The following is a 25,799-nucleotide window of genomic DNA, read 5'->3' as shown; positions in this document are numbered from 1 at the left end:
AATATCTTTACCCAATATTTCAAAGAATCAAAGAAGAGGATTGTTTTGTAAAGGTTTACGACGGCGACGTTATGTTATAGTAGTCTCAGCGTCAAGTGATCACATGTCGTCCCGGAAGTGAGCTGAAAATTTCCCTTTTTTTAATGCAATAATTCTGTATGAAACCGAAAGCACATTTTCCGTTGTGGTTTTCGAAATAAACGCTGTAAAGAGAAACACATGCTCCGATCTTTTATTTATAGGAAGTTTATGGGCGTATACATACAAAATTTACGCTTTTCAATATTATCAATTTCACGTTACATTTGATATATTTCTAATCGTCTAGACAACACTTTTCACCTGTATAACAAAATTTCCGTATTGTTACGTGAAGTCAATGAAAACCGTTGATCTGTGACACAGTCACATGCAATAGCGATCAACGGTGACACGGTTTCGGGCTTTCAACACAAAGATAGACAACTTATTGATTTTTTCATATCTGAAATTACTGCTCCCTGGCATAATTACATATTAAATATGCACAACACTGTTGTGTATGTTTTTGAACAGAGAATATATTCGCTGTGACTAGTATGGAGATATGATTATGTAGTTGATAATTACGTTTGACAGTAGAAGTGTTAATCACATACAGTAGTGGGTAACGACAAGTCACCGCTAGCTTTTCACCATTTCCTTTCTCAATTTTATTGATTATTTCCGTGAACTAGCTGAATACAACCATACATCTGCGCCATGTCGAGCTTATTTTCTTGTCTCGGGAAGAAAAGTAAAACGAAAAAGAAAAACAAAGGAAAACCCCCAGAAGCAAAACAGGTTAGTCTTTTGACAGTTAACATGTATATTTTTATTGAAACATAATTATGATAATATTGTTTACACTTAACTTTATATGCATAAATTTGTAATGATTTTTTATGCGGGGTTTTATGCGTTGTATTATCTGCATTGTTTCGCCCTTATGGCTGGTTTTTTTTTTTTGCAAAAGGGGGGAGGGGTCTTGTTTGGTTTTATTGATTGTAACTATCATTTTTTTTTTTACATAATATGAATTAATATTTCGGTTGGTACATTTTCTAGCTGAATGGTGAAACATATTGATGGATTGCTCTGTTTACTACTGTATTACATAATCATTAGCATAATCGCATATTTAACGTTACACCAATACGAGAAAACACATAATTTACAACTTTTCTTTTCGGCTTCATCGAAAACTGGCTTCACATACACAATTTTGTGACTTAACTCCACGTGGTTTTTACCGGTAATACAGCTCATTAAATTGCGTCCTTGGGGTTTTGAAGTGCATATTGAACTTTATATTTGAATAAAGATTAACTTTAAACTTTAATCAGGTGTAAAGGAAGGATTTAAACGATAAAAAAGGTTTAAATTTTGACGCAGTTTATGTATTATTTCCCTGTTGGTCATTAAGATTGTTCATTGATTTTATACCTAATTTAATTTCCAAAGTCTTTTTTATCTGTGAAGAATCAATTATTGAGCATCTATTATTAAATGGGTTTTAAACATATTTATTCGATATAATTACAAATAAATAGGTAACAGGTGTAAACTATATACGATATTTTCATTCTGTAGTGAAAAAGAGACCATTAAAAAGGTTAAAATGCATTGATTTGTAGTAAAATGATCAACAAGGACATAACAATGGATAATCAAATAGTATGAGTCATAGGTATCATCATATGATCAAAAGAAAGGGGGAAAAGACAAATAGTCCACAAAATCACAAAACACATGAAAAAGAACAAGTAAATCACATGAAAATCGGGCATTAAAGGTGGTCCTCCCTTATTCACGTGAATTTGTGTAAGTGGTATAGGATATTATAGTAAGTTGTAAGGCAGTTTAATGTGTGGATCTCCCTTTATTGAAAATGTCATTGGGCCACCCCTGTTCAGCTGTATACCTCTACTGGGGGTGAACCGAAGTAAGGTGGTCAAGAGGCAGATATTTTTGAGAGGAGGGGCGGGTGCCCCTCTGTAGCTACATATAATTTCATGGTTACAATGTAGCGAAAAGACTTCTCCCCAACCTAACATTGCCTTGTTTGCCCCTCGCCCTTTTCAAAATCCTGGATCTGCATTTGGGTGCTTCAGAATAATGAGCAGTTCTCGTTCCGCTAGTCATTGTGTGCTTGTCTCAATGTCGAAATTATTGTTTAGCTGTATAAAACTGACGGTAAACCTCTAAACCGTAGTCATGTCCGAATGTGAAAGTTTGAAAAGTATGTACGAACCTAAATCAGGGATGGGACGCTGAAATATCATCCCACGTAGATTGATTGATTATTTATTGAATACCCCACAAACTACAATAACAGCCTCTTGTATTGCTATAGTTAAATAATCTAAAATGAAAAGCAATAGCAAACGATAAATTTCATAGTAACAAAGCAATAATTGTACCGCCAAATCTATCAACGTCTACATTGTATAAAGCAATAATTCACTTCAAACTGTTTAGTAGCCATTATTAACTAATGGTTCAATGGAGCATTTATTTGAATGTTACTATTTGCTAAATTGGTAATTTATTAAAAAGCTCCCTTTTTACATAAGGTTGTGACTTAGACGAATGAATTATATTTAAACATTTATATTCATAATATGAATTGTTTACATAATCAAAATGTGTGTACCATGTATGTTTACTATAAGTTTTTTGTTTTTTTCCCCTTAATTAATATTAATGTTGTAATATGCTCCTTGTGGTCCCATTCATTGGAAACAAAATGTATTTATGTCTATAGATGATATAGATGATATAGATGATATAGAAATATATATACAATCGACAGATCAAATACACTTTTAAATCAAATAGACTTGTAAATGGAGATGGACAATTCTAATTACACGATAATACTTTTATCAACTATGGACTTTTGGCGAGGTCAATTCGTTTTATACCGACATGTTTAGATTATGCTGACCGTACCGTGTCAATATAATCTTACCAGTCCATATGCAATGTATTGACTACGTGAAAGTCAATAACATATATTCTAGTATTCCATATGTATAAATGTAAATATATATGTATCAATGTAGTGTACTATGAAAATGGACTCAATGTTCGTTTTGTTTATGTTACTTTATATTTTTCGAGACTTTTAATACCATGAATACTGACTGTTTATATAAATAGAATCAATGCTTCAGATACATAGAGTAGATCCCTTTGATTCATTTGCTCGTAATAACTATTGAAAACTTAATGCTACTCCATTATATGTAATAATAATTGATATCGTATACCTGTTATTAGGTTGAAGACCAACCTAAAGACGATGGAGGAGACAAGGATATTCATATTGAAGAAGACATCCCTGCAGACAAGGTTCGATTATTTATACAATTATATGAAGGTCCTCCTTTCTTCACCCATATTTTTTTCTTAACAGTGAATTATAACATATATGTTCAGAGCCAATTCATTCAATTATAAATCTTAACACAATAATCAGAATAATTGGTATTGATCTACAATGTAATGTAAATTAATATGTTTTTCTGTATACCTTAGTTCAACTTAGGTGATACCAGAATAAAATTATATATAATCTATAATAAATGCTTCATGGCGAGTTTTCTTGGTCAGATTATTGCTTTATGGAAGAAAATAGAGACTAATTGTAGTCCTACAATCAAAGACATTTGTGTCAGAAAACTTATACCATTTTGTTCCAGCTATGCTGCCTTAAAAAGTTTCAATGATAATTATTGAAGGTTGAAAGTTCAGATAATGTAGACATTCGAATGTGGAAAGCAAAAATGTTTCATCTATATTTTGTTGAAAAAAAAAACAAGAAGTTGCACATGTACGCTAGTTCAAGTACATCTATATATCATATACGCAAAATAATTACATTTGCTGCATCAGTGTGTGTGATGTAACCTTGGTATTCTGTCCTATATAGATATAAGTAAGTTAAGCGTACATCTATAGGGTTGATGGTGTATATTTTATCAAAGGACATAAGTAGTACGCTTAAATTTACAAATCTTGACAAGTTACTTGTATCTGCAAAAATAATCACGAGTATAATAAATTTCATGCTTCAGGATTAACCGTTATAGCCTAAACTTAAATGCGCTGGAGTTAGGTTTTAATACACGGGAACCATCTTCCATTTCTTTCAAAGTAAAGTTTTACAAATTTAATTATTTTTTACTGAATTACCGCAAACACGAGTCATGTGCCCATGCATTTGAGGCGTTTGTTTACCTCAGTTCAACAGCTAACTATGCCCTTCCATGAAACCTAAGACAAATTAATCAGTAGTATGCTTTATATCCTATATCTATTTATAATGTGCCAGATTATTGATAGCATCCATGGAACTATACAATATAAATTAATTCGTTTTCTTTCCTTTGATTTCCAAATAAAAATTGCTATCAATATCATATAGCTGTTGTTGTTTTCAAACAATATATGCCATAATATTAATGATGACATTTTCACGTGTCCACTAATTCAAATTATGACTGCGTGTTTGTGTGCGAGTTTTGTTTTAGCTTTTCAAAGTTCAAGGTAAATTTTTTCAGTTTACAAATCTTTTAAGCTGTCCTTGGCGTAGTTCATGTTTTTTATTCAGGCTGACAGAAAATATTCAATTCTTTTTAGGGGAGACAATTTCAAAATCAATTTGCTATGTCATGTATGTATTATTTATTATACGATGAATAATATAATTTAAATATTTTAAATGCAATCTTCTGGGATATTATTTTAACACGCAAGAAAATCTAAGATCTTAATTCTCATAAATGATGAATGTTTCCATAGAAACACAACAATATAATGAGACGTTCATTTAGTCGACGTCCGATATTAAAGAGAAAAACAATCTTTTGTATAATGTTAAAACGAAATATACAAATCTACAGCAGAAAATATAGATCCGTTGGCAAAAAGTAGTCTATGAAAAGCACTTGGTAACACAATTATACAGGCATAGTTGATGTTTTAAAGTGTAAGAATGCATAAATTCTGTATAAGAAGATTTTTTTTTATTGATATCAAGGAATTCTTTATACGTCATCATTTTGTGTTTACATTATTGAGCTTTCAAAAAGGGGGTATCTATGAATTAAAACGGATACGACGTTGATATAACGTCAGTGAGACAGGGACCTAACAACATAAATCATCAATAGACATCTAGAGGCCAACTTATAGTCTTCAACAATAGACGGGTGTCTCTATACAATATGTCAAAAGTCTAAAATCTGTAATCGATTGAATAAATTCAGCACACCTATCAAATATTTGCCATGTGTGTTATCTGCCCGGATATGCACATAATACTTGCTTCCAGACATTAATCAGCAATCAATAGATCAACCATTTAGTAGTGCTTTACTTGTAGCTGTAATATCGATATTTTTAGAAGGGACTGTTTCCAGAAGGATTTATATTGTGGGTTGTTTTGTTTATCTTGTTTTATGAAAATCACATAACAGTTGTCTCAGCCTCTAAATGTAAGAATATCACATAACAGTTGTCTTAACCTCTAAATGTAAGAAAATCACATAACAGTTGTCTCAACCTCTAAATATAAGAAAATCACATAACAGTTGTCGTAACCTCTAAATGTAAGAAAATCACATAACAGTTGTCTCAACCTCTAAATGTAAGAAAATCACATAACAGTTGTCGTAACCTCTAAATGTAAGCAAATCACATAACAGTTGTCTTACCCTCTAAATGTAAGAAAATCACATAACAGTTGTCTCAACCTCTAAATGTAAGAAAATCACATAACAGTTGTCGTAACTTCTAAATGTAAGAAAATCACATAACAGTTGTCTTAACCTCTAAATGTAAGAATATCACATAACTGTTGTCTTATCCTCTAAATGTAAGAAAATCACAAAACAGTTGTCTTAACCTCTAAATGTAAGAAAATCGCATAACAGTTATCTTAACCTCTAAATGTAAGAAAATCACAAAACAGTTGTCTTAACCTCTAAATGTAAGAATATCGCATAACAGTTGTCTTAACCTCTAAATGTAAGAAAATCACATAACAGTTGTCTTAACCTCTAAATGTAAGAAAATCACATAGCAGTTGTCTTAACCTCTAAATGTAAGAAAATCACAAAACAGTTGTCTTAACCTCTAAATGTAAGAATATCACATAACAGTTGTCTTAATCTCTAAATGTAAGAAAATCACATAACAGTTGTCGTAACCTCTAAATGTAAGAAAATCACATAACAGTTGTCTCAACCTCTAAATACAAGCAAATCACATAACAGTTGTCTCAACCTCTAAATGTAAGAAAATCACATAACAGTTGTCTTAATCTCTAAATGTAAGCAAATCACATAACAGTTGTCTTAACCTCTAAATGTAAGAATATCACATAACAGTTGTCTAAACCTCTAAATATAAGAAAATCACATAACAGTTGTCTAAACCTCTAAATGTAAGCAAATCACATAACAGTTGTCTTAACCTTTAAATGTAAGAAAATCACATAACAGTTGTCTTAACTTCTAAATGTAAGAATATCACATAACAGTTGTCTAAACCTCTAAATGTAAGCAAATCACATAGCAGTTGTCCTAACCTCTAAATGTAAGAATATCACATAACAGTTGTCTTAACTTCTAAATGTAAGAAAATCACATAACAGTTGTCTTAACTTCTAAATGTAAGAATATCACATAACAGTTGTCTAAACCTCTAAATGTAAGCAAATCACATAACAGTTGTCTAAACCTCTAAATGTAAGCAAATCACATAGCAGTTGTCTTAACCTCTAAATGTAAGAAAATCACAAAACAGTTGTCTTAACATCTAAATGTAAGAAAATGACATGACAGTTGGCTTGACCTTTAAATGTAAGAAAATCATATAACAGTTGTCTTAACCTCTAAATGTAAGAAAATCACAAAAACAGTTGTCTCAACCTCTAAATGTAAGAATATCATATAACAGTTGTCTTAACCTCTTAATGTAAGAATATCATATAACAGTTGTCTCAACCTCTAAATGTAAGAATATCATATAACAGTTGTCTCAACCTCTAAATATAAGAAAATCACATAACAGCTAATTGCCTTAACCTCTAAATGTAAAACAAATCACATAACAGTTGCCCTAACCTCTAAGTTTACAAATGACCTACACGCAATAACCATGAATGATACAATATCGTGCATATTTACCTATCTCAAATTCTAAAAATATAAAAAAGTTAATTAACGTCATATTTTTGTTATTTAATTATGTTACAAGCACATACCAATATCTACATCAATAATTTCTGTAGCATCTGAATGTAAGTAAGGCATGAAAGGCCTAAATCATAAATATCAGGTACATAAAGTGTACATTATAGATCAACATCATGATCTTGTTATTCTGTTACGTGAATTGATTGGAAATATATTAATGTCAAATGTAAATATCGTAAGGTTAAAGGAAATAAAATTGAGAAAAGAAATGGCGAATATGTCAAAGCGACAACAACCCGACAAAAGAAAAGATAACAGCCGAAGGCCGCCAATGGGTCCTTAACGCAGCGAGAAAAGCCCCTTCACAAAAATTTGTACTAGACTAGTTCATTGAAAATGGACGGCATTCTAAACTCCAAAACATATAAATGAACTAAAATTAAAACAAACATACAAGACTATTAAAATCCAGAGGACAGGTACAAAAACATATGTTAAATAAAAGAGGGGCGAAAGATACCAGAGGGACATTCAATCTCATAGATCGAAAATAAACTTACAACGCCATGGCTAAAAAAGAAAAAGACAAATAGACAAATAATAGTACAAATTTCAACATAGAAAACCAAAGACTAAGCAACACGAACCCCACAACAAAAATTAATAAATCAAAAGGAAATCAGTTCATAACAGTATAACCACATGTATATCCTTCGCTTTTTCCAATATTAGTATTCTAAAAGTAAATGTAATTCGGTAAAGAGCATGCTCACACATATAAAAGTACATATTACATGTAGTAATATCTATTGTCACTTCAAGGCAATGTCGACAAAGGTCCTTCATTATAAGATGTTTAGCCAAAATAAGAAGCCGTTTTTATCATAACGGTTTTGGAGACGTTTTACTTTACTCGACTTGTAATATAAAGATACCGTATATTCAAACGAAAATGTCACTTTCCCCACTAAAGTCATTCACCGTTTTAATTTACATAAATTTGTTTCAACTGCTTACATTGAGGTTTTAATCTATATGCGGCCACTGTATTGATAAAATATAGGTGCGTGGTATATTCAATGTACAAAGATGAAATAAATGAATAATTCTATTGTCACAAGGCTAAGTATTTCAAGCTAAAACTTTCGATGTGTGCCTTCACTTTTTGTCAAGTTAAATATAAGACCGTGCATATCTGTAGCTAATACTGATCTTTCCTTTAAACCTATTTTGATTTAATTACGAAAACTAATATGCTAATTGGTATTCAAATGGCTTTCTGTTTTCACTGTTAGAATCTAGGTTAGAATAAGATATATAATCAGTCAACCATTTTAACAATTATGTCACCTTGGTACATGATTTACTGTTCTACAGTCTAAACAAAAACTAACATTGAAATTCCAAAAATTGTAACATATCTATAATGGGCGTTATTTTACAAGTTCACTAACTAATTGAAGCAGACAGAACACATGGCAATGATCGATCCTGTCACATTTTATAAATTATAACAATTTCCATCAAAGGGTTTTACAAATGAAAAATAAATTAACAACCATATATTAAAGTTAAGTTTGTGTCTGTCGTCGTACAGTTTCCCTGTCGACGTTATACTGTAGCATATGTAATTTATTTTCAATTTAGTCCCAGGACGGGCACATGATATATCATCGGATACTCGTTACTTGTCTGACGGTTAGCCTTGAGAATATCAATCCAGTAAAAACGGTTATTGTTACGCAAAGGAAAAGCGATTGATAAAAAATTAAGACGTCTATATAGATACACAATGAATGTAAAATGACTTCTTAATTCTCTAATTAAAACAGACCGAAAAATATGTTATGTCGGTGAGATACATTACATATTCCAGCACAAAATGATAAAACATTAATACTGTTTCTACGCAATATCTGAAAACAATTATGTGTGTTATATGAAGGACGCTTTGATATCAAAATGCTACAAAACCTACATTAAACAGCTTTCAATTTCAAAATAGAAATCTAAAATTGTTTAGCCTACTGGCATATAATAATTGCTATGTGTAGGCACAAAATAACTACTCGTGACATTTGGCGTAGGAGAAATAATTTGTAAGATTACACATAGATATCGATTTTTCTTTAGAATTTCTTGATTTATTTTTCAGACATAGTTAGCATGTTCTTTATAATATATAAACCATTTTAAAGTCGTTCGCGTTTCTAAATTATAAGTACTTTATATATTAGTACACATATCATTACCACTGATTATGAAATATTATTCCCCCAAGGTCTGTTCACGATTCTTGTATCTACATTATTCATTTTAATAGAATATGTGGCATAATATATATAATTGTCTTAAACCTAAGGTCAAACTATAAGTATCCCCCATTTTTTAAGTGGTCTGTTTATTTGGTGTCGAAGGATTAACCTTCTTGTCTCGCCTGTAAGACGTCATAGCAGTCCCATACGTTTCGTCGTTGAGAAAATTATGGTTAATTTTATTTTGAAATCATTTGATTTACGAAACTTTGACCGAACAGCAAGCTATTAAGGGCCACACAAAACCTTTATCCAATTTCATAAAGTTTTTTTTTTTTTATTTGATGCAATTCATAGCTTGATATGGCGTTTAGAGCCCTGAGTATACTTGCTCAAACACAGGCACTTGTCTCAGAAAAATAATTTCCTATATACCTTAATATAAGGTATATAGGAAATTTTTTTTCTGAGACAAGTGCCTGTGTGCTGAAAGTGTAAGTGGGTGTCAAGGTGTCTAAGTGATATTATTTTTGTTGAGTTGTCGTATTGGCGTTTACCCCATACCTTTATTCGTAACACTAACAAAATTATCTGTATATGTGCTTCGTATTTTGTAAACACTCTCAACTAAGATAGTATCTCCTTCTCCTATCTGAGTATTGTGCTTGTATGTATACATGCAGTCGGTTGTTACAGTGTATTAAACTTCTTGATATTTGTTATGAAAACGATTGGATCCTATGTATTAACGTATGACATGCAATGTAAACACGTACTAGACTTTTTACTTGACTGTGTATTAACTCTCAATTAGATTAACTTACTTAACTTATTAACTTATTTTTATTTATTTAATACTTGTCAATAAAGCATCAACCACAAATAATATTATTTTTTTTCTCTTCATCTGATCAGGTAAATGGTCATTTGAATAATGACGAAGAGGAGGAAATAGATACCGGACCAGTCCAATGTACAGAGGAGACACAAGAGGTCACGCTCATCAAAGAGCTCAAATCAAAGCTCAGCATAAAGAAAGAGTGTGAGATAAAGGACGATAACTCTGACAAAACCGCAGAGGTTAAAAATGATCAAGTCAATAAAGGCCCTGAAGTATCTGAAATCATAGAACGTGCTGCAATTAAATCTGTTGGAGCAGAAATAGTAAAAATAGAAGCACAAGCCAAGGACAAGGGTAAACTTTTGATATCTGAAAGCATATCCGAGACAAACTTAAAACAAACCAACCATCAACTATCAGAACAGAATCAGAAATTAAAGAGGTCCTTTGAAGAGGGCGAAAAGGAAATTTTAAAACAGCAAGAAGATATACAAAACTTGAAATCAGAATGTTCAACACTTAGAGCAAATCTGAATGCCCACATGGAAATGAAAGATATCATCAGAGATCGCAATGACATATTGTCTTCAGTTGAGGAGCTAACGAATGTCTGCTCATCGTTGAAATTGAGACTTGATGAAGCCGAAAATGGAAAACAATTAAAGGACAAGCCAGCTTCCGATCTGGAATCTAAAATAAGCTCAGTTGATTCAGAACACAAAGGATTAAGCGTTAGCATAAAGAATACCCTGAGAAGTGTTCAAGAACTTGAATGTCGCGTAATAAATCTTGAACTTGATAAAGAAAGTGACATGGAGAATACAGATGAATCCGTGTCGAATTTCAAAGAAATGGAAAGTTTGAAAGCAAAATTTGAGCAGGATCTCATAGTTGCACTAGACAAAGGAAAAGAACAGATGAACCATTTAAAATCTTTAGAAGGCCAAGTTGAAAAATTGTCCTCAGAAATTTCAGAACTTCAAAAAGAAAATAAACAGCTTAAAGCGCAAAATTCACACGACAAAGAAACAGAAAAGTTGAACCAATTGAACACTTTTGAAAATAAAGTTGGAAAACTGAATCAGGATATTACACAGCTGGTAGAAGAGAACAAGGAACTCAAATGTCAGTTGGAGGCAAAAAAAGATGACGAAAACCTCATGAAATCATTAGAAGGTCAGAATAATACACAGAACAAAGAACTTTTGCGATTGGAAGAAGAAAATACAAAACTTGCAGTTCAAATATCTAATGACACAGGAAAGTTCAAACAGTTAGAACAATTAAAAACTTTAGAAAAGCAAGTCGAAAGTCAGAAAACGGAACTCGCCCAGCTTCTAGAGGAAAACAGGCAGCTTATGGATCAAGTAAATAACGGAGTTGGAAAAACAAATTCATTGAATTCTATTAAAAATCAAGTTGAAAATTTAAACAAGGAAATATCAGATTTACAGAGTAAAAATAAAATGTTGGAAGATAAGATGGGAGAAAGTGTCAAATCCACTAAGACAAAAGATGAAAAGTTGTCGTCCCTGCAGAACATAGAGACCGATCTCCAAAATAAAATACATAACATGGAATCCAAAATGGAACAATATGAGGCTCGACATAAAAGCGAGACACAGGAAATGGTTAATCTGAAGAAAAAACTGGAGAAGTTGGAAAGTCAACTTAGAGAGAAGGAAATAGCACATCAGGATACCATACGAAAACTCGCAGAGGCGCAGAGCAAACAAGAGGAAATAAAGAAGAGGTAAATAATCTTAAAGTGTATATACACATGCATGTAAGATCGTATATATGATGTCATATTCTAAACCTGTAAACATGTCTTATTTCGATTTGTTTAGATACTGGTTAAATAAAAATTTAAATATGGGACTAACACAGATAATTTAAAGGAGTACAAACAACAAAATAGTCAGAAATCAAATGTTAATAAAGTGTTTTGCATCCAAAATGAACAGACTTTCTAAAGCAAACATAAGATTTCAGTATATGAGCAGTTCCAGTACCTGTCCAGACATCGTTCATTTAACACTTTGATGCCCATTTGAAATATCTCATTATCCATAAATATACGATGATGTTCTTTCAGGTTAAGCCATATGGCTAATGAGAAGGCATCACCTATTAACAACATATCATTGATGTCCTGTAATGGCGACGAGGGTCCGGTACAAATAGGGGAGAAGTTTCGAGAGTTGTACAATACTGTATGGCGTGAAGCATTTGATAAAGTACATACTGTCTGCAAAAGGGATGAAAGGAAAGTTTTACTGATTCTGATGGAGTATTTAACTGTAAGTTTGTGAATTATTGATATGTATACTTGACCAATCAATTATGTTCAATTGCTTTTGTCACTTTCAGTACTTCGAGCAGGTGCTCGTTGTCAAAAAACAAACGGTTGTGTAGAGATTGTGTTACATAATATTGCGTATGAATAAAATATTTAAAGAAAAGTTATCTGTTGGACACACTTTTCTTAGGCGAAAATAAATTATGTTAGTAGCAATCATAGTTGAACGAAAAGATAATATGTTCTATTTATAACTTTTCTTCTGACGATTAATGAGGTAATATTGTGTAAGTGTTGCTAAGTTCTTCTTTATGTTACTGTGTGTGATGTTATTGATTAAAATTTGTCTTGGGATGTGTTCTGCATTATTTTGTTTAAACTTGCAGCATAGGCTGTACTAGGAATGCATCAAAAATGAGAAGATTTGTTGTTTTATGAAAATTTATTAAACATAACATTTGCAATAATTATATTGAACAAACAATTTACCAAATGGCTGTTGTATCATTGCCGCATACAGATCGTCGTCATTGATAAGTACTGTTAGTCCCGAGGGTATCATTATCCCATTAGCTAGATACAAATCATAGAATGAAGATAAAAACATTTGTCTGAACCTTTTTTAATGTTTCTTTTTAGTATATAAAAAATGTTTTTTCTGTTACAAATCATGATGTATTGTTTTATGTGTACATGTTATACTGCCCATCAAGGGCCCTTGATTGGAATAATAAATATTCTTATTCTTATTCTTATTCTATGTTTTGTTGAAATGTGCCGTTATGGATATCATTTTAAACTAAAGAATATATCTCAGAATCTCCCTGCAAAACCCTTAGTCCTTGTCCAGATTTTGCTATATTTGGATTTTAAAATAATTTGGCCTTGAGCATCACCAAAGTACATTAATAATCGAAATGCGCACCTGCTGTAGTAGAACTTCTACCGTTAATGCTATTATTCGTATATTTTGTCTGACTGGACATCAACTTCGAACAGAGACTATCTAAGTATTCATTTGTCATAGTTGAAATATCCCACGCTTTTAAAATTGTAGGAGAAAAGGTTTAGTTTGTAACCCGGATTTTTTCTCTCTCACTCGATTTATGACTTTTGAACACCGGTATACTACTGTTGCCTTTACATGGGGTATAGAACAGTTAAACAATCATTGCGTATATATTTCATAGTAGGTCCTACACACATTAATTAATAAACTGTATGAAATAAATACACTGCATTTTCAAGTTCTATTGCAATATTCTGAACAGTTTTAATATTGCCTTTTAAATTATTTTCACTGTTGATTACAAGATATTCTTTTGAGAGATGGATATTAAATAACACGAAATCCACAAAAATCATGGGTTGAAATCAGGTATTGCTGGAGGGTAAGCTGTCCCTGCTTTACACATGGTCCCCGTCGTGTTGCTTTTAAAGTAAAGTAATCTGGTGATAATATTGTATCAGCAACATATATATTGTAAGATATACTGTCGTTCCAAGGTCGTATTTAATGGTGATGGCACTAATAGTGATTTGAAATCATCAAATCCTCACTATCAATTTCTAAATGTAACTCAAAATTTGAACAGTTCAGCCTGTTGTTGTTTGTAAAGAATATGAGTAAATGTGCAAGATACATATACTGAATGTATAACTTGAACCATACATAATCTTAATTACCGGAACGAGTAGAAGAAAACAATAATATAATTGATTTGAATATTATTTGTGTTTTGTAGGAATGTTATCTGTACTGTAGGAGAACTGCAAGGCATCAGATGGATGCTTTGTTATCACTACTTGTAAGCCCAACCAATATGAGAGGCAGTTTGCACAAGAGATTACAAGGAGTATGTTTTTCTTTTCCTTTTAAATCTATGAAAAAAAATCCCTTTTTACAAAATGATATGTTGATCATCAGTTTAGAAGACATTAGATCAGTAAAAAAAAACCAAAAAACTTTTGAATATTTATTCATATATTGACAGAACAAATGCCACAGAAATATCAACACATTACATTGTTGTATATGTCAGTATACAACCTATAATTGATAAATACATGGTTATGGCAAGAATTACATCAGCTGTTTTTATTTGCTAATATTTTTATTAATAATATTACGAGATATTAGAATTTTAAAGAAATTAGACATTGCTTTTTTCAGAGGGCTGGTAGCATTGACCACATCCCTCCTGGACTGAAACAGAATATAATGGCATTTAGACGTACTCCATCAGACAATTTCATAGAATGTATTTTTGAGGTAAGCGTCAATATCAATTAATGACAATGCATTTCGCTTTAAATGTGTGTTTGTATAAAGTCTTATCGCTGTAATAGCGGGATAGCAAAGCCTTCTAATACAATTTCAAAAACAAACATGACAAATATAAATGTTTAAACAAATATATGATTTCGATGTTTGTGCACACTACACTTATTTCTTGTATTATGTTGATTAGATATGTTTGTCCAGATATATGGGTTTGAATGGAAATAACAGCGTACTAACCAAGAGGACATAAACAAAGCAGTCCAAAACTAAAAGAAAATATTTGCTTGAGTAGTCATACTTGTTGAACTTTGCTTACTTACTTCCACATAAAATCATCGCCAATACCTTTGTTCGTGCAGTATAAAGAGTCTTTTGGTCAACAATTTCTTTGTTGGTGCAATATGAAGTTTTTTTGTCAACAATTTCTTTGTTGGTGCAATATGAAGAGTTTTTTGGTCAACCATTTCTTTTGTTTATGCAGAATGAAAAGTCTTTTGTCATCTATTTCTTTGTTCGTGCAATGTGAAGAGAGTTTTGGTCATCTATTTCTTTGTTGGTGCAGTATGAAGAGTCTTTTGGTCCTCTATTTCTTTGTTCGTACAATGTGAAGAGTCTTTTCGTCATCTATTTCTTTGTTCGTACAATGTGAAGAGTCTTTTGGTCATCTATTTCTTTGTTCGTGCAATAAGAAGAAGCTTTTGATCATCTATTTCTTTGTTGGTGCAATGAGAAGAGTCTTTTAGTCATCTATTTCTTTGTTCATGCAATGTGAAGAGTCTTTTGGTCATCTATTTCTTTGTTCGTGCGATGTGAAGTCTTTTGATCATCTATTTCTTTGTTCGTGCAATGTGAAGAGTCTTTTGGTTTGGTTTCCATCGCAGACTTTTTAAAGTACCTTGGTTAATGAACTTTCAAATTGTAATTGCAGAATCTGCTTTATAAAAAAATCTGATTAAAATTATAGATACCCTTGCTGTGTTTTGCTAGGTGCGGAAAATTGACTTATTGAAAAGGGATTACGCAGGGAAAAGGTGAATTTAAAAAAAACTTATTGACAGAATTTTCTGCAAAAAATGATTTAGAATAGAAAAAATAGATCTCCACACCTTTTTTCTTGTTATGAAGCAAAATTACAATGCTTACTTCTTTTAGAAAATTAATTATCTGTGTTATTTCCCTTACAGTCTTTTGTGATGCTGATACGATTTTTATTTGATCAATGAATCAAAAAATCTTGTATTTGTCAAAACAGTCGTAATATCATGATAAAATCACAAAACTGTACATAATAAATGTTAAATTTTAATATTACGAAAACGTTACCGAAAAATATAAGTACTCATTCGGTTGTTTTCATTGAAAGTGGGATCATCAATAAAGTACATAATGTCAAGACAAACATCTGGGATGTTTCTTTCTTTAAACTTATTGCAACAGGAAATGTTCGAGAAATAATTGGTAAACCGGGTTTTTTATAAGGTTTTAGTAAAGTAGGGTATTTCCGGTTATGGATTGATATATGCATTATTTAGTTTGTCATTTCGTGAGGTAAAATGATAAGTTATGACTTCAGCAATACGATTCAAAGTTATGTTATAAGAAACGAAGTTTCGTCCTCTTTCATAGATAGCCCGAGTCTCATACTATATGATAATGTATAGATATACCATGTATTTTAATAGAAGGCCGACCAGCTCATCTGTTTTCAGCCTGCAACTTTTTTTGTCGGAAACGAGACATAGTGATGCTACATTTCGTTTCCACCGGCGTCAACATTTAGGTTCAGTCTCAGATTAAATATCATTCTAACAGGTTTGTCAATTCATTGTGGAATTTTACTAACCTTAGTCAGGAGGTTTTTAATAATAAAGAATGCATTCAGAGCACCAAATGGTTAAGCAAATTTTTATTAAATTTGTTTAAACCTATTATAAAAAAAAGAATACATTCTGTTAGAAAATGAGTTTTAAACTTTTGTAATTAGATTCTGCAAATATGTCTTCACAAAATTTACAAATTCCAATAAAATAAAAAAATTACATAGCGAAACATGTTGCTGTTGGTCATTTAAATTGTTTCAGACAGCAATTACTATGTTAAACCTTCATGTGATTCATTCCACAAAACTTAGATGAAAGCTTTTGTATGACGAAAAGACCATACATATTCAAAGAAAAATGAGGAAAATGTGTCCTGTTTAAATACTAGTAACCTTTCCGTATTTTTACTGATAAAGCACTATGTTTTTTACTGTGATTTGTTGGTTTGTTGTTGTTGCAGTTCACATTACATATAGTCTCTTTACACACATTCCAATGTTCAATGTTTTATTGACAGTTTACTTATTGTATTACTCTTTTTACAGGAATTTATGAATGTGGTAGATTACCAAAAATCAAGACATCTTAGAAACATACAAGCACGGGATATAACGGAAGTGACGCCGTTTGTTCGGAAATGTATTGGTGTATGCTGGGAAATGGTAACTCAAGAACCACCCATGTATCTATTGTTCAAGTTACGTCATAATCAAATCATAGAAAAGGACAGGTTTGACACCTACAGCAGTGATGGAAACAAAGTAGACTTTCTTGTTTGGCCCGCCTTGATGCGTGATGAAAATGGACCAATTTTAGAAAAGGGTGTTGTTCAAGCAATTCGTTCTTAAGTTGTAGCGAATTTTCTTTTAAAAATTAGATGTATAAATAAAAGAGTCACCCTTTGTGTTTTAAGTCAGAACAAAATTTTAATATCAGTAAAAACTATTGACGAGCTTCAAATGGTTGTATGCCTTCGGTTCATGTGATTTTTTCTTTTGTAATTTAGATGTATATAAAACATCAATCTCAAATCCGAGTACTTAGAACTAAACTAAATCATCAATAGAAAATATTATTGAGGTTCAAAATGGTTGTATAACATATCATAACATATATATTTTTGTGTTTCTCGGCATTTGCATTCTTATTATGAAATTATTTTCTAGGATTTGAAATCATAACTTCACCGTCATTATGTAGCAAACGGGTAAATGCATCTCAAGTGTACAAGAGTGGGTGGAATGTTTTAAATCAAAATCTTGCCATACATGGATTGACTTCATGGCTTGAGAGTATTTTCTAGTAAAGGAATTACTGTATATGTTTTAACTATGGCTATGTGTGATAAGTGTTGTCCCGTGCTACACATCTTTTTGATGTTTTGTCTTGAAAATTAAATAATTAAAAACTTGCGTGTTTTATTTTACTTTTCTTCTCTTTTGGAATCTTTAGACAAACGATGTCTGCATAGAACGACCAGGCTAACGAACCTTGCACCACTCAGCTAGGAATTCATGAGTGCCAATTGTTTTAATCCATGTCTTCAAGATAATGCCTGGAATTGTTAATTGAAAATTAATGTTCATATACGTGACCTTTAAAATACAAAATTGCTATTTAACCAAAACATTAGAATATTATACTAGTACTATAAACAGGTATAGTTTAAGAGCAAAACAATATGTACCAATTAAAAACTGAAAACATTACAATGACAAAACAGACCTCTCAATGAATTAATTACAAGATATAGAACCTACAACAGTAAACCTTGAACAGTTAGACCTGAAAATCAAGAGAGGTGACAATTATATAAAACTCAAATGTCAAAAAGGCGGATGCAAGCATGGAGAGAAAGAACATAAAAATACCTGTATAAATAAGGAAAAACTCTCACGATACATTTACCAGTCGATGTCAAAGCATTACCATGGTATCTTACTTGAATTGAGTAACAAGGCATGTGTCACTAGTCGATCAGATAAGGCTTACCATCTTGTAGCACATGGTTTGCGTTGCTAAATCGTAAGTTTTCTATGTAGTTAACTTTGGTGACAAATTTAATCAAGCCAGACACATTGGACATAAAATATATAATAGGATTTGTCTACATTTTAATTAAGTTTAAAATTGATAAGCAGGCAGGTTGAGAATTTAACTTTCCACCATGACCTTAACTTTTTCCATTGTAAACAGTTATTGTATAATTAGGAACATCACTGTATATGTAGTATATATCGCCATGTTTATACGGTAAAAAGTAAAATAACAGAAATACAGAGCTCCATAGGAATATTCCAAATGGAAAGCCATTAAAGCATTGCAAAATCAAAAGCTCAAACACATCAAACGATAGGAAATCAACCGTTATAGTGCTTGACATGGTACCGAAAATAATGGATGAAACCTGATTGTACAGCTAGGCAAACCTCTAACTTTGGATTTTGTTTCATGACTGCTTTTTCCAATCATTAAACAAAAAGTAAAATCATAAAAATACTGAACTCCCAGGAACAATCAAAACGGATAGTCCCTAATCAAATGGCAAAGTCAAAATGAACAAAGGGGTTGCTGAAAACCAGTTAGTTATTTATCAAAGGGTTCTAAATGGGGATTTTCAAGTTAACACTAAGCAAAAGATTACATAATTTGAATAACTGTTATGAATTATCTTCGTCGGGAATAGCAACAGATATGTTTAATTTATCATAGCCACATTTTTCGTTGTTGACATTACCTAATGCGACTTGTTGACCACTAGATTTCTACTTGTCATGATTAATTAGTTAGCAAGGGTACCAGGCTTTTAATTTAATACGCCAGACGCGCGTTTCTTCTATATAAGACTCATCAGTGACGCTCAGATCAAAATCAAATATTATCCTTTAAAAAAATTGTTTTTGACATCGCGTTCATCAATCTCTTTTTGTAACCTTTATATCTTAATTTTCTAAGGTCATGGAAAATATTAGTTTGTGAAGGACCACACTGATTCCCAAAATAAAATACATCCAAGTGATATCATCAAAATGCTGGACAAAATATATGTTGAGTTGATCGATTGATATTTCGGCACAGTAGAGTAGTACATGTGCATCACAGCTGGTTGAGATGAAGCATATTTCATACAAAAACTTCACAACGACAAACACAAAAGCATCTAGCAAAGTTCTTTTATTTCACTTCCTGATGTATCATAGATCTTCTGTCACTTAATTATCCACATTCCAATGAGTGCTTAGTTCTCATATATCGTAGTAAGCGTGAGATAAAGAATACTGCCAAAAGAAGGTCTCTTTATATTTTCCTTGATGTTTTCATAAACAGATTAACGACTTTAAAATAGAATATATGACAGTCGTGATCTTTTAACATTCCATTTCCAAGCACTGTCATACCATCTGCCCCATCGTATGGCGTTTACATATGTCAGTTAATATATTTCGCTCGTGCATGTACTTCCTTTGATATAAACTAAAACTGATCACAGAGGTATGAGGACGATCGAAACATATCGATACTATATATAGGCCGGTGACCAGAGTGATTTTTTTGAAAATTTAATCGTCAAAAATGGTACACGGCTGTATCATATATCATTCGATTCGAAAATATGTGTACTTAATAATAAATTTGGTCGTCAAAACTAAATATGGTGCAGTTTTTCAAAAATCAAGATCAAAGGTTAACCACCATTTTCCATACACAATTGCAATGGATATAAGATAACAACTGAAATACATAATCGCATTTTTTTTTTGGCAAAACGGCATCGATTCTGTTTTCTTATTGAATTGTTCATCCAAAAAATAAAAAAAATTCCTATATCAAATTGTATCGATAAAGTGAAGCATTTTTTTAAAAAGGGGGGTGATTTTAATCTTTAAATGATGTACTTTTTCGTAATAATTTTTATTTCGAGCATCAAAACCATAAAAAAAAGAAACGAAAATACGATAAAAAATGCTTGCTATAAGATAAATATCTTCAATTGCCAAATATAAGTTTTACAACTAAGTTTTGTACACTTAAGGTAGGGTTGGTATACGCCGAAATGACAATAAACTCTATAAACACAGACTGATATTTGGCTTTAAACAAAAAAATAATGTTATAGCATGCATTACAAGGAACATAAGTCAGCATAGAACATACGAACAACTGTAAAAAGTATTTTGGCTTACTAGAACCGAATTTAACTGTGTGAAAATTTTTAATAAGGGTCTTAGTGATACAATATCAGAAATGCACATTCAATTTGCAAATCGCACCAAAAGTCTTACTGACAAATAAAATTTTGTTCTCAAACCTCTTCTGTAAGGGCGTGCGTATGTACATTCTTGCAGGATTCTGATCCTTGACAGAAACATAAGTCGGTACATGCAAGGTTTTGGGTGACACAAACACACGACTTTTTACATTGTGATTTTCCCTTACACGAACACACGAGATCATGTAGAAAATCTGCTGACATGTTTCCTTCAAAGAAGACAGGATGCAAGGAATCTTTGAATGATTTCCATCCGTATTCCAATGGTGAAGGTAGGGGTGGTTTTGCAAGAAAGGAAGCATGCCAAATTTTGGTCTGAAATGAGGCCCGAAGGATATGCTGTCGAAGCGCCGCTTCAGAGGGAGGCAATCTGACAAGACTTGAATCCTTGCTCGTAGCAAGCTTAACGCGCAGTTTGTTAATGTCCTGATGGCAGGATGCATAGTTCTTCTTTTGGTCGTAAAGCCTTGCCACAAACCGTCTAGAGCATGATATGGCAGTCTCTGTGTCGGAATCTCCTAAATTGTATAGATCACTGAAATCAAATGCTGCCTCTTTCAACACTTTAAACACTGACTTTTTACCAATTCCAAATAGGGAAGATGTGGTGTCACACCCAGAGAGAGCATGTACGACAGGAAGAACTCTACAAATGATTTCAGGTAGAGAAGAACACAGTTAGTGAATTGGCAAAAACCTTCGATTATCTTTCATAGTACCAATATTTCCCATTTGGACCCAAAATTCACTCGTGTTGGTCATCTGTTTGAAAAAATGAATACAGAGAACAATGACGTCTGTATCAGATGATTTTATAATGATCCTGCCCTTTTTCCCTAATTCCTTCAGTCTTTTGTCTGCATGTAAAGCCTGGAGGATCATGCGGGTGTCTGCCTCTTCCTGAGTACTGAACAATTCAGGACATTCAACGACTTCCTGGTCAGAAATGACTTTTGCAATTTCAGGATCTTCAAAGGAACCTGTCATATAATAAGTATGTCCAGGGAGTACTAATAGAGGATTGCTTTTAATGAACTTGACCAGGAAGTCACCAAAAAATCTAATGAGAGCCTGCTTGTTTTCTTTAACAGAAAGAAATTTCTTCCAGTCGGGGACATGTCTTCCTTCAATTACTTGAAACACCTTTGCATGAGCAGTGACTTTGGTACGACGTTCTCTTTCAGCTGACTTAGTGGAATGTTTTACATCATATCGATCAAAAACATCGGCAACTGTGTGTGCTTTTGTAAAACAACTTGCTAAATAATTGCAATAGGTAAGTGCAAGATCTCCAAAGGTTTTATGTTTCTTTGCATCCATGGACTGAACTATAGCCATACCATCTCTAATGTAAGTTGTCAATGAAGAATCAAAATCTGGCAAAGAAAGAACTGGCGAGACTTCATTTTCAAACTGTTTCACTAAATCTGATTTACAAGATTTTCTCATTGTTCCATCTTCATGGAACAGAGAAACTGGGATAGGCCCAAGTGGAAGTGAGAGAATACTGTCAATAGTAACATAATCTCTGCTGTTAGCCAAAACAAGAGCACGCCTGAAAACAATTTCTGGATTGATATGGCCGGTTATAATTTCTCCAGATTTACACTTGACAGTTGTCTTAGCGTTCATATGTTCAAATGTTTTCAATTTGGACTTGGTAATAGGGCTATAGAAGCTTCCGATTTGGTCTACAGAAAGCGCACTGTTAACAAATTTTCTGTACATATTTTCTCCTTCATTGACAGCAGAAAGCAAAGAATCCTGCACTTCTCTAGTAGCATGTAGAGATATTGATGAGACAAGGAGGGTGGGCATCTATATCAAAGGGATCAGTCATAGTTTGATTCAAATGGGTAACTATTGCTTGTACTTGTTCTTCGTCTCGCTTCAAAGCTGTTTGTTTGATTTCCTCATGCGAATTGTCACTTTTGCATGTAATATCTGCTCTGTCATTAATTGCAGTACTAAAGGACGCTAATAAATGACGAGTCAGAGTCCATCTTATCAGAGGAGATTTCTGATTTCTAATTCCAACGATACCACCTGAACCCTTTGAATCTTTAATGATCGTTTTTGCAGTGCCCATATCACTCCAAATACCATTGAATGTGCCTATTTTTTGTTTGATAGAAAATTCTCCTAGTTTAAAAGCCGATTCGATCTCTGCTGGTAGTTCGAGCATATCGAGAATATATATAGGCATCCATCTAGAGTAATTTGTACGGTTGGTAATGAAAAAATAGGGCAGCATTTTGGATGAGGACATCAAATGTGACGACCAATTACCTTCTCGTTCTGCTCGTACATTTGACAACATAATTTGGACGGCAACCAGGAACATGTCCCAATATTTGAAAGTAGGTGATGTATCGTGTCCCAATTCTTTGAACATACAGATAAGAGCTCGAGGTTGTACATGGTCTTCAAACAACTTTTCCAGTCTAGTTTTAATTTCTGGGGCTTGGTCCGTTTGGTCCCATATACTGGTATGGAACTCTAACAACACATTCCAGAACGCAGATGGTATCTGATCGAAGTAATCAAAGGTCCTACACCAGTGTATAAATGCTGAGATAAAAAGAACTTGTAGGGCTTCAGACACAAGCGTGAACCCTCTGACAGCCCTGTTAAACTCTTTGCCATTCAACATAAGTTCAGCTGTATTTCCAGCATACACACCAGAATCCACCAACAAATCGCGAAGACCGCCATCAGCCCAAAGTTTCCCGATAGAGGCTAAGAAACACGACAAGCTGTGGAAACCACCAAGTCTGAGAATATGGCGATTAACAATGTCCGGTTTGGACCATTTGACTTGTTGAGCAATTGCATAGAGTTGCTGGTCAAATATTTGAATAGCGAAATCCTGTCCAGCTTCATTAGACATGTCAAGACATTTCTTCATGGCAGTATACACTGTGACCATGTCATTCGGTTTAGAATCTATAATTGGAGGATATGCTACAACTGTAACATCGGCGCCCTTTGTAGACAAAAGACAATTGTACCCTGTCTAAAAAGGAATCTTTTGTTCATTCGTTTTTATTTCGATTGGGAACTCTATGACATCCCTCGACAAAAGTCTGGAGAACACCCATATCTGGTCAACATCATAACTTTTTATATGCATCCGATCGTCGTGGAGGTTCTGATCTACATTTTGGTTTAAGGTACGGAATAGCATCGGTCAATGATGCTGTTGTATCATCTATAGTCAACGATCTCTCAATTCCTCGCTTGATTCGTTCTAAACCATAGTCATGAACGCCAGCTGATTTATTTTGAAATACAGCCCTAGCCCATCTATTGTCTCGGCGTTAATGTCAACATTATCGGAACCCTCTTGAATCAATCGACCTCCTTCTGAAATGGGGCGAATACCTCCTGGGATGTATCGATCGCCACTGATACGACTGATCTCATGGTTTGCAACACTGGTAAGGTATCTCCGCAATTCAGTATATGTAACGCAAAACCCATGCGCGTTTAGAATTTCAATAAGACGCTTCGACCCAAACTCGTGGTAAACTTGAATAGCAAGACCAAGATGAAAAGGTGTCATGATACTACGACTAGTTGCAACAATACATTCCGTTAAAGCCAAACTTTTCCTCACGCTTTCTGTTTTGATATCAGAAGGAACAGTACAAGTGTTAAACGCCTTTTCGTCTGTAATCCAACTTAGTAGTTTGACCAAAGAATCGGGCATTGACTGTAAAGAATTATCGAATGATACCTCCGTTGAAGTTGGATAGTGCTCTTTACAAAATCTTACTTTGTTAATGTCTCTCCGTATTATACTTGCTACTGAATAAAGGAGTTGTTCATCCGTTTGTTCGTTATTCATACGACTCTTTCGTTTTTCATTTGACCATTTTAACTCTGCTTTCAAATTACTGGCTGCCTTGATTGCATCCCCTAGTGTTATATTGCTACTCATAATAATGTTGGACTTACCCTGACCTTGTTGTGATTGAATGACAACAGAATCACCATAATGGTTTTCCAAATATCGCTGCAGTTTTCTTGTTGTAAAGCTTGTACGCATATTTTCGGGTAGGTATAAAACAAACTTCTCAATTAAAGAGGATAATAGAAATGCTTTTTTATTTTTTAATAAATCATCATTTATGCTGGAGATTAATTTGGAAAAAGCAGTTGTATTTATTGATTCATATTCTGAAGTTGAATTACCAATGACCTCAATATCTTTATTTGAAGACTTTAGATATTTTACAATGCACTGGTTATGGTAAAAAACTTGTTGTTTAAAATTGTCTTGATTAATTTTATGTAGCAAATTTAAATCACCGTTATAGTTTGCAGCGATGGTAATGCGAGTAACCCTGTCATCTGATTCTATTTAAAAAAGTTTTTTGTCTTGCTTGTAGCTTTTCTTATTGCAAAATATACAAGCACTCCAGTTGGTAGGAGAAGACATAGATCGAGTTAAGATACGTGACTGGACTGTCCTGTATTGAACCGCCAGCTAATGCATCATTTTGTCTCTTAGTAAACACTGCAATATTATGTTCACTTGTATACGATTTGTAGCAACTTTTATGATAAACCATTTCAAGACTTTCATTCGGTATATCACTGAATGAATCATACTCACTTATCAAATTCATGTAAATATCATCTTTACGCTTACCAAATGCAGCAAAAAACCTCGATTTACTGTTATTAGTAAATAAAAAGTAAAAACACAAAAATACTGAACTCCGAGGAAAATTCAAAAATCAAAATCAAAAATCAAAAGGCAAAATCAAAAGTTCAAACACATCAAACGAATGGA

At 32.8% G+C, this 25,799-nt stretch overlaps 1 protein-coding gene across 1 annotated transcript; it reads left to right on the top strand.

Moving 5' to 3' along the window:
- The first annotated feature begins 695 nt into the window (after nt 1-695).
- Nucleotides 696-18,138, top strand: LOC139484947 (putative leucine-rich repeat-containing protein DDB_G0290503). The gene is made up of 7 exons (XM_071269009.1): nt 696-822; nt 3,304-3,375; nt 10,397-12,075; nt 12,421-12,625; nt 14,370-14,480; nt 14,798-14,896; nt 17,274-18,138. Exons 1-7 carry the CDS (start codon nt 742-744, stop codon nt 17,574-17,576), a joined length of 2,550 nt encoding a protein of 849 aa, XP_071125110.1. The 5' UTR covers nt 696-741; the 3' UTR covers nt 17,577-18,138.
- The last annotated feature ends 7,661 nt before the right edge of the window (nt 18,139-25,799 follow it).

This window comes from Mytilus edulis, chromosome 8 (genome assembly GCF_963676685.1).
Source record: "Mytilus edulis chromosome 8, xbMytEdul2.2, whole genome shotgun sequence".
Taxonomy (NCBI): Eukaryota; Metazoa; Mollusca; class Bivalvia; order Mytilida; family Mytilidae; genus Mytilus; species Mytilus edulis.
The sequence above is the reverse complement of the archived record's forward strand: the minus strand, read 5'-3'. Positions and strand labels throughout refer to the sequence as shown.

Bases quoted from the DNA above. Each gene is read 5' to 3' on its own strand.
- LOC139484947 (XM_071269009.1), top strand. From the start codon at position 742: ATGTCGAGCTTATTTTCTTGTCTCGGGAAGAAAAGTAAAACGAAAAAG. The intron at 823-3,303 runs GTTAGTCTTTTG...ACCTGTTATTAG, and splicing joins AACCCCCAGAAGCAAAACAG to GTTGAAGACCAACCTAAAGA. The intron at 14,481-14,797 runs GTATGTTTTTCT...TGCTTTTTTCAG, and splicing joins TGCACAAGAGATTACAAGGA to AGGGCTGGTAGCATTGACCA.